This window comes from Podarcis cretensis (assembly GCF_951804945.1).
Source record: "Podarcis cretensis genome assembly, chromosome: 1".
NCBI classification, from domain to species: Eukaryota; Metazoa; Chordata; class Lepidosauria; order Squamata; family Lacertidae; genus Podarcis; species Podarcis cretensis.
The window spans coordinates 120,472,560-120,482,232 of NC_137170.1; the positions used below are offsets into that span (position 1 = coordinate 120,472,560).

Sequence of the window (9,673 nt, forward strand, 5' to 3'; positions counted from 1 at the left end):
GCTTCCTATCTTGTTTCACCCCTTTCAACCTCCTCAATGGGATACCCTTTTCTTTCAAGCATGTGTTGTTGTTTAGTCGTGTCCGACTCTTCGTGACCCCATGGACCAGAGCACGCCAGGCACTCTTGTCTTCCACTGCCTCCCACAGTTTGGTCCAACTCATGTTGGTAGCTTTGAGAACACTGTCCAACCATCTCATCCTCTGTCGTCCCCTTCTCCTTGTGCCCTCCATCTTTCCCAGCATAGGATCTTTTCCAGGGAGTCTTCTCTTCTCATGAGGTGGCCAAAGTATTGGAGCCTCAGCTTCAGGATCTGTCCTTCCAGTGAGCACTCAGGGCTGATTTCCTTAAGAATGGATAGGTTTGATCTTCTTGCAGTCCATGGGACTCTCAAGAGTCTCCTCCAGCACCATAATTCAAAAGCATCAATTCTTCGGCGATTAGCCTTCTTTATGGTCCAGCTCTCACTTCCATTCATCACTACTGGGAAAACCATAGCTTTAACTATAGGACCTTTGCTGGCAAGGTGATGTCTCTGCTTTTTAAGATGCTGTCTAGGTTTGTCATTGCTTTCCTCCCAAGAAGCAGGCGTCTTTTAATTTCGTGACTGCTGTCACCATCTGCAGTGATCATGGAGCCCAAGAAAGTACATTATTCTAAAAGAAAATACACATTCTTTGAGGGATCCGAAGGTCCCAATGCGTTTGTTGTATCTACAGTAACAGGATTTTTTAAAAAGAAAAGTTGCTTGTCCTGGGCCAAAATGACCCCTTACCTCTTCTGACACACAAATGAAGTATTGTATAAAAGGACAGGGTGGGATGGGGGTCTGTAGGTGGATTGAAAAAGCTACATTGAGTGAAGCTGAAGTATAAATCTAATCGATGATGATGATGATGAGCAGCCAGTGATTTTGGTGCCAATTGAGGCTAAGGACAAACTGGTCCCTGGAGGGCTTAACTCTTGTCTCCCAGCCTCTCCTCACTTTAATTGCCCGTGGGATGGGGAGAAGAGGGCAAAAACAGAGAGAGACGGGTTTTTCCTTTTTATTTTCATCATGTTTCTCAGAATATGAGCTGCCTTTCCGCTCAGCTGCTGTTGCAACAAGTCGATTCAAACCGCACAGGTCTGTTTCTGTCTTCTGAGGATTTCAGACGATGCGCGCCAGCACAGGGTTGCGGCTTTTAATTACTATTTTGCTCGGCGGGCTGACTGAAGAGACTGGCGCCCAGGTGCGATTACGCCGTCTCCTACCTGGCCTCGCGGGCGCACGGTTTCCACGCTAGGTGGCGCTAAAAGGCAAGGTCATAAACACCTCCTGTCGCCTCTCCAGTACAACATCCTTTTTCCTATGGGGTGGCAGGAATCTTATCAGACGCCGCGGGCTTTTTGTTTGTTTGTTTAATAATGGAGGCTGCCCTTGAATTAAATCTCTCAAAATATGGGATAGCCAGGAGTATTTTAATTTTTTTAAAAAATGCTGTCTACAACTATATATCATGATTATGTCTTATGTCTTTATAAATCTTGTGTTAGACGATCAGGACGTGAACTTAGTGGCTGTTGCTATTTCAAACGTTATTTCTCTGCCTAGGAACGGCTTTGCAAAGCTTATAACGTCCAGAATTGCTTAAGGACATGGAGCCAGGAGTTTTCGCTCCATACCGTGTGTACGGATTTGTTTTGTTTTTCACTTTGAAAAACATTCTCAATTTGTTTTCCATTGGACGTCTCAAAGGATGGATTCCCCGGTTTAAATCGCACCATTTACCTGTAACATTGGGCCTTTCGTTTAACACCCCCCACCACCTTATTCAAGCGCAAAACAGCCAGTCTTTATAGATTTTATTTCCTGGCGCAACAAAACACACACACACACACACAAAAACTCCTGCAATGATACTTTGTGCATTATTGAGTGACGAAGGGAAATGGGAAGTGGGGCGTATTTGCCACGGGTTTTAGAATCTCCTCATTTCATAGATGCAAAAACTGTAAGCATAAAAGACCGATCCTTTCCTAAGAGCTGTGAAATTGTCCTCCACCTTCGTCTCCCCCCCCACCCCCAATAACGTCAACCCACTTTTCGCAGCTAAAGTTTAAAAGCCTATAAGCGGTGCTTTCTTCTTGGCCTTTGAAGTCACCCGACTTATTCGAAGAAAGCTGGCAGGAGGACGAATAGGCCGGTATATTTCGTCTTATGATACGACGGTTACGCTCGTCGGACAATGTGGCTTAAGTATGGTTTTAGCAAACATTTATGCAGCCTAGTAAGCACATTTACAAGGGAGAAAAGCCCCCCTGAACACAGCGAGGCCTTCCTACAGATTCCAAGTAAACCCTTGCGTGGCATCCCGCTGTGTGACCTAAATCCAACTAGATCAGACTGGTCATTTTTACCTAGCAAAGGGAGACACCTTGATCATTTGACATGTTTCTGTTGTGAGCCGCCCTGGAATCTTCGGACTAAAGGCGGTACACAACTTTAACAACGAAGAAGAGGAGGAGGAGGAGGAGGAGGAGGAAGAAGAATTTTGATTTTCTTGGTTTCTGTTCTTGTTCTTGTTTTCTTGTGTATTCTTGTGTCCTCCCTTTGTGTTGTGAATCGCCCTGGGATCTTCCGGTGAAGGACGGTATACAAATAATAATAATTCCTGTTTTTCATTCCTGTTTTTGTTTTATTATGTATTCTTTTGTCCTCGTTTCTTTATTTTTGTGTTGTGAACAGCCCTGGAGTTTCCGGGTGAAGGACGGTATACAAACTTAATAAATAACCATAATAATCTTGAGGTAGATCAAGAACCACCAAGCAAGAACCTAGCCTGACCATTCCGCGTCTTCATCACGACACACGTTTCGAATATTCCCATTTACAGCATAGCTGTCAACATTTCCCTTTTTTAAAGGGAAATTCCCTTATTCCGAATAGGATTCCTCGCAAGAAAAGGGAAAAGTTGACAGCTATGATTTACAGTGAGAAGACTAAACCACTGCAAAAACTATTTTCCTTCCAACTCTAACTCCACCAGACCAGCACCCCAAATCTGAGACAATTCTTTTTTTTCTTTTGAGGGGGGTGTATTTTCCTCCTCCTCCTCCCACCCTCTCTTCTCTCTGTGTGTCACCTGCAAGGCGCCTCCAAAGCCCCGGGAAGCCAAGAGGAGAAGCAGGGCGTGGAGAGAGAGAGAGAGAGAGAGAGAGAGGGAGCGCACTACAAGGCGACCTGAACCTCTGGTTGGCTGTTGCTAGGTGACGTCGCCCGCCCTCACGTGACCGGTGTTAAATGCCCGCCTGACGGTGCCCAGCAGACGCAGACAATCCTAAAGCAGCTGCAGAAGCGGAGGCGTTGCTGCTGCTGCTGCTGCTGCTTGCAGCGCGCACGGGGGGGGGAAAAGTCTTGTGCACGCAAACGCGCCCTGGAGCTTTGGAGAGGCGATGGCAGCGGCGGCCTCCTGCCCGCCTCCTCGGGTGCAAAGGGATCCCCAGCAGTGATCTCTTTTCTTGGGCTTGGGGTTTCCAGTCTGCTACAAGAAGGCGAACCCCCGGGTGTGTGAGGAGAGAGAGAGAGAGAGAGAGAGGGAGGGAGGGAGAGAGAGAGAGAGAGAAGAAAGAAAAGAAAGAAAGAGAGGCGCGTTGTAACTTTTCCACGCGCGCCCTGTTGCCAAAGAGGAGACCTGCTTTTTCCTTCTCTCTCTCTCTCTCTCTCTCTCTCTCTCTCTCGTGGTCCCCCTCCCCGCTGTTGGTTTGCCCTCCTGCATCCTCGGAGCGAGGGAGGGAGGGAGCAAGGGGCGGGAGAGAGGATCAGGATGACGGGGGTCTTTGACAGCCTCGCCTCAGATATGCATTCCAACCAGATTACCTCCAGCAGTTACCATCACCAGCAGCAGCAGCAACAACAACACCACCACAGCTTACACAAACCCCAGGAGTCTCCCACGTTGCCTGTGTCCACCGCCACGGACAGCAGCTACTACACCAACCAGCAACAGCACCACGGAGGAGGAGGAAGCGCCGGGAGCAACGCGGGCAGCGGATCCCCGTACACGCAGATGGGCTCCTACCAGTACCACCCCAGCGGGATCAGCGCGGTGCCTTACTCCACCAAAGCCGGCAGCTACGACCTGGGCTACTCGGCCTCTTACAGCTCCTATGCAACCTACGGGGCAAGGACGTCTCCGGTCAGCAACGATCCTGGTAAGAACCAACTCCTTCCAGGAGGGTTGAGGGAGCGGTGGAAAATTTGCTTGGGAAAGTGTGGCGCCCTGCGCTGACTTTTCCACCGGGCACACGCAGAAGAGGAGCAGCACGTGGTTGCTTAATAATAATAATAATAATAATAATAATAATAATCTGGTTGGGTTGGAAGGTATCCTGGCAGTAGGAGCGCTCTTTCTCTCTCTCCGTTACGCGCCTGCTCTCTCCAAGGTTAGACGATTGCGGAGAGCCCTGCTGAACATAGCTGCTTGTGGGAGACAAAGCTATAATGACCCGCCACCCAGGAGAAGTTGGCATGTGGCGGTGGTGGGTGATGCCGCTGGGGGTGCCTCGTTATTCACGGTGCTTTGCCTTCCCTCGCAGCCGAGAAAGAAGAAGGCGAGCCCGAGATCCGGATAGTCAACGGCAAACCCAAGAAAGTGCGCAAGCCCAGGACGATCTACTCCAGCTTCCAGCTGGCGGCTCTGCAGCGACGCTTCCAGAAGACCCAGTATCTGGCCCTGCCCGAGAGAGCCGAGCTGGCAGCATCCCTAGGCCTCACCCAAACTCAGGTAAGGAAAGAAGGCTCAGAAGCGGCTTGCACTCCGACGCGCGAAGGCTTCACGTCGGGTCCCCCCACGTTGGCTAGTTTATTGCATAGCGACCATTCCAGCCTTTTTTTTTTTTTTTGCCAGCGGCAGTCCAGAAGGTGTGGTTTTTTCCAGAGGAGGTTCATCCAAGCAGAGGTGCCCACCATCTTATTGTTGTTTGGTAGTGTTGCCCTTCGTGAACGCAGAAAAGCGGGTGGCCTGTACAATGTAGACCACCTGTAGCCGGGCAGCGTTGCTCAAACGGACCACACATGGGCGGCGCGACAGAAGCTACAACACGCGAAATAATTCTGTTTCAAACGTATGGGTGGGATCTTGACACAGTTAAACATTTTTAAGCCCCGTCGATCGCAGTGGGGGTAGATTTAAGCATGTCTTTGTTTCCAGTGGAAGAATTAATGTGACTTGAACGGGATCATAGGCCGGATCCTCCTTTCTGTGATCTATTCGCAGCACAGAGTTTAGGTGCGCATTGATTAAGTGCGCCTCTTTGCTTCTGCGTTTAGCTGTTAGCCTCTCTGTCTCCAACACACTCATTTCACGAAGTATGCTGTTTCATTGTACACGCGGAAGAAAAATCACCCCTCCCCCCCCCTCTTTATCTGGCATCTTTCAGTAAGCAAAGTTATTCAGCGTTATTTAAACCTCCTTTCGATCTGGATGAGCAACGCAGTGCTAAGAGCACACCGAGCCTCCCTTTCTCAAAGGCTGTTAGTGCACATTTAAGAAAGGAAGACACAATATCTGGTATTGGTCAAGGAGACCAGGCGGGAATGAAACTAGGGGAAACAAAAGAATGCCATTTTAAAAGGCATCTAACATACTTGGGGGGGACGACTTCTGAGAATGGCTGATATCAGAAATCCCTACCTCTAAACGCACACATCAGGAGGGGGACGGACACACACACACCAGACAACATCTGTGGTTACAAAGACCAACACAGCACAAGTGTCCCTCTTCTCACACGCGCAGCCTGAAAACTCAGCAAAACCCAGTAAAACTCTTTACCCTGTTATTTAAAAACCGCTCTCTCCCTCCCACGTTGCCAAACCAAACCTCACACCGAAACAGTCGGTTGATTCGCTCGTTTTCCTAGCAGCCTGCGACAGGGGGAATCCACCAGCCTGCTTTTGGAGACAGCGGTCTCCTTTCCTTCTGTCTGTGAGGGGTCTGCTTTGGGAGAAGGGCTCCTCCAGTTAAATTAAACAAGGTGTGTGTGTGTGTGTGTGTGTGTGTGTGTGTGTGTGTTGGGGAAACTTGAAGGGGATTGTAAGGGGAGCTTGAAATATTGCTCTCTGGTGACCGCAAAAATTTGGAGAGAGGGGACTCTCTCTCACTCTCGTCTCTCTTCCTGCTCCTCCTCCCTTTGTCCAGGTGAAGATCTGGTTCCAGAACCGCCGTTCCAAGTTCAAGAAGATGTGGAAAAGCGGCGAGATCCCCGCCGACCAGCACCCGGGCGGCGGCAGCAGCTCCCCGCCTTGCTCGGCGGCGTCTCCGGCGTCGACCACGCTAGCCTGGGACTTCGCGCCGCACCCGCAGCGGATGAGCAGCGGGGGCGGAGGCGGCGGGAGCAGCGCTGGATCCAGCCCTGGCGGCCCGGGCGCGACGGCTGCTTTCCTGGGCAACTACTCGTGGTACCACCAGGCGTCGAGCGCCGCTGCTTCCCACTTGCAAGCCGCCTCCCCGATCCTGCAGCAAGCGCAGCCTCACCAACACCACCCGCACCTCCACCACCACCACCACCACGGCGCTGCTGTCAGCGCAGGGACGATTTTCTAACCCGCCCGCCAAACGCGCGCAACCCAGCTCCCCCAAGTGGAGTTGGAGGAGGAGGGGGAGCCCTGTTCACTCCGCGCTCCTGTCCCCAAGGGATAGAGAGGTACATACTCGGGTGCTTCGTTGGAGAACCGAGCTGCTCCCAACCCGCCCGCCCCGCTGCTACCCACTCCGGAGTTACTCCGACGCTGGTCCTTCCCAGGTGGTACTTCTTACATACCCAGCTGGGAGATGAGAGCCTTCCTTGAAGTTGGGACCGAATCAGGGCCTGTGGTTATCCTCCCGCACACACTTCAAATCAGAACACCCCTAATCCAGTAGGTGTCTTTGAAGTCGCTGGCAACATTCCCATTGACCACCATGGAATCCGGGTAAAGCTGTGCTCACAAACTCGCTCAAAAAGTCTCTACAGATTTTAAGGTTATTTCCCTCCCACCCGCTCCATCTATTCTTTGATATATCCCCTTCTCTTTTTTTACCTACCTTCTATTCTTCAAATGCGGGAGGGGGGAATTCACTCTTCTCCCATTTCGCATCCAATCGCCAGTGCAGAATTTCTTATTTAATTTTTATTATTATTTTTGTAAACTTTTTATAGGTGCCTTTGCAGATGACCTCATTTTGATGTTGGGGGGAAAAAAGATTAAATAATTTTTATATGTAGATATTTAAAATTAAAAAGAACCCAGCTGTGTTTAAATTATCTTTTTTTAATGTTTGCAGGACTTTTTTTTCACGAGGAAAAATATGTTTGTAATAATGCTGTTTTGTGCTGATTTCTCCCCTCCTTGGCTTCTTGGTGTAAAAAAATAAATAGAGAGGGGTGAAGAGTTGCATTCGACAGCCTGTATTTGTTTATGTTTGTAAACCAAGATCTGTTAATGCCATAGCGTCATCCTGTTTCTCTCTGAGCAGTTTCCATATCCTTTAATTATTCTGTTTGATACTTTTTCTCTTCGCTGTCAAAAAGAATAAGCTACTGAATTTTTCCCAGTTCGTCGTTAAAACCTTTAAAACATAAAAAGGTATTTTCTTGGTTATTTATTACAAAAACAAAACAAAATCTCTCGATGTTACTTTTACACTATGAAGAGATTATTTAAATAAATTATTGTTTGCACCGGAGTTTGTTCGGCCTTCGATATTATTCCCCCCCTCCACTTCCGACACCTACATATTCACCTAGTAGCGCAAGCCTACACGTGTCTGCTCAGAAGTCCCGTTTACATCAGTGGGCTTTTCCCCCAGGTAAGTGGGTACGGGATACCAGCCTACAGGAGACTCTGTTGTGGCGCTCCACTATCCCTAACATCCACGCTGACGGTGGTTCACTTTATTTCTTCCTACCCTTACCCAAAACTGTATGCTAGACCCGATGCAGGTTTATTCCGTTAAGAAAACTGCCTTCTTCCTAGCAGGACCCCGTTTCCCACTTTGCTCGGGTCTAAAACACATCAAAGGGCTTTATTTTGGGGAGACTTACTCAGTTTTCCGTCGCTGCCGCCGCGGTACTTGTTGCGCACCAACTGACCTAGAGCATCCTTGAATTGTTGTGTGGGTGGAGAGGCAAGCCCATTCTGTGGGGCTTGGCGGTGCCCCTGCTGCTAGCCCCTCAGCCAGAAGAAGACAGGAGCCGGGGGGCAGCCTGGCCTCCGCCGCAGCCATGAATCACTCAGCACGCTCCTCCAGGCTCGCCTAGACTCGGCCCCTCCCCGCCGCTCTCTGGCGCCACAGACATTTAGGGAGTCCGGGACAGGCTCCTGGCGGCTTCCCGCGTTAGGATCCAGGCAGTGCGGCGGCAAGGCGGAGCGGCTGATCCTCTTCTGGGCAGTGTTGGTAACGGATAAAAGGCAGGCACGAAGTTCCACGGCGCGCTACACTCACTATGCGCGCAGAGGGAAGGAAGGTTCCAAATGCGCTCTTCCCGTGTGCGTAAAAGCGCACCAGTGTGTGCGCTTCTGAAGGTGAAGTGTTCGTGATCTGGGATTAGCCAGCCGCCCAGAGAACAACGTCTTGGGTAGCCTGTGTAAATGGCCAAGAATGTCTCTGCTTCACGAAAAATCGCGCTAACGTTTATAAATTTATTTGGCACCTTTTTTGGCACACCGCCTGCGTACATATGCACCCAGGGTGCTGACATTTTTTCGACACGTTATTTTATGCATTTAGGTGCTTTTGTTCGTCTGTTGTCCTTATAGCCCACCCTAAAGGTTCTTCCTGGGTGTGAGAACCAAATGTCACTTTTTTTCTACTGCAGAAAGTCCAGCCTTTTGGTTTAGTAAAATTCAGCATACATACATAAAGAGGGACCGAGGCCACCACCCTCCTAATCCTGATTACCTGGGAGAAAAAGTATTTGAATTCGATGGGAACTGCTTCTGAGTAGACATGGCTAGGGTTGCGCTTTAAGTCGTTTGCAAGGAGAAAACAACAAAAGAGCATTGAGGCACCTGAAAGGCCAGCAGATTTATTATGGCTTATGCCCCAATGAATCTGTCAGTCTTTAAGAGTCCACAATATTCTGTTGATTGTGATTTAAAAATAAAGTAAAATAGCACAAAGACCGACTAAGAAATAGAAAAACGCAGTGGCACAAAACTAGCTGGTTTGTTACACAGCAGGGGCAACCCCCACTTCAAGATTTTGATGAAGCTAAATCAGCTAACAGCCAAAGGGGATTCAAACTTTCTTCTTTTTGCTTTCAGTTGCTGACTAACATAAGACATCTTCGTCACAGGCCAGTTGTTTGTTTTTGACGTTAAAGGTAAAGGTAAAGGTACCCCTGCCCGTACGGGCCAGTCTTGACAGACTCTGGGGTTGTGCCTCACTTAAGAGGCCAGGGGCCAGCGCTGTCCGGAGACACTTCCGGGTCACGTGGCCAGCGTGACATCGCTGCTCTGGCGAGCCAGAGCCGCACACGGAAACGCCGTTTACCTTCCCGCTGGTAAGCGGTCCCTATTTATCTACTTGCACCCGGAGGTGCTTTCGAACTGCTAGGTTGGCAGACGCTGGGACCGAGCAGTGGGAGCGCACCCCGCCGCAGGGATTCGAACCGCCGACCTTTCGATCGGCAAGTCCTAGGCGCTGAGG

At 49.7% G+C, this 9,673-nt stretch overlaps 1 protein-coding gene and 1 long non-coding RNA gene across 2 annotated transcripts; one reads left to right on the forward strand and one right to left on the reverse strand.

The window, feature by feature from the left end:
* The first annotated feature begins 3,352 nt into the window (after window positions 1–3,352).
* Window positions 3,353–7,708, forward strand: DLX2 (distal-less homeobox 2). The gene is made up of 3 exons (XM_079982503.1): window positions 3,353–4,193; window positions 4,578–4,765; window positions 6,182–7,708. Exons 1-3 carry the CDS (start codon window positions 3,806–3,808, stop codon window positions 6,584–6,586), a joined length of 981 nt encoding a protein of 326 aa, XP_079838629.1. The 5' UTR covers window positions 3,353–3,805; the 3' UTR covers window positions 6,587–7,708.
* LOC307220212 lies at window positions 7,278–9,309 on the reverse strand. Its single transcript, XR_013840772.1, has 2 exons — window positions 8,067–9,309; window positions 7,278–7,591 (listed from the first exon to the last, which is right to left on the reverse strand). It is a non-coding gene; the product is annotated as an uncharacterized lncRNA (long non-coding RNA).
* Between the last annotated feature and the right edge of the window lie 364 nt (window positions 9,310–9,673).

What these genes read in the sequence shown, in the direction of transcription:
- DLX2 (XM_079982503.1), top strand. Translation starts at nt 3,806, where the DNA reads ATGACGGGGGTCTTTGACAGCCTCGCCTCAGATATGCATTCCAACCAG. An exon ending in TCCGGTCAGCAACGATCCTG is followed by an intron (nt 4,194 to 4,577) that starts GTAAGAACCAAC and finishes CTTCCCTCGCAG; the next exon opens with CCGAGAAAGAAGAAGGCGAG. An exon ending in TAGGCCTCACCCAAACTCAG is followed by an intron (nt 4,766 to 6,181) that starts GTAAGGAAAGAA and finishes CCCTTTGTCCAG; the next exon opens with GTGAAGATCTGGTTCCAGAA.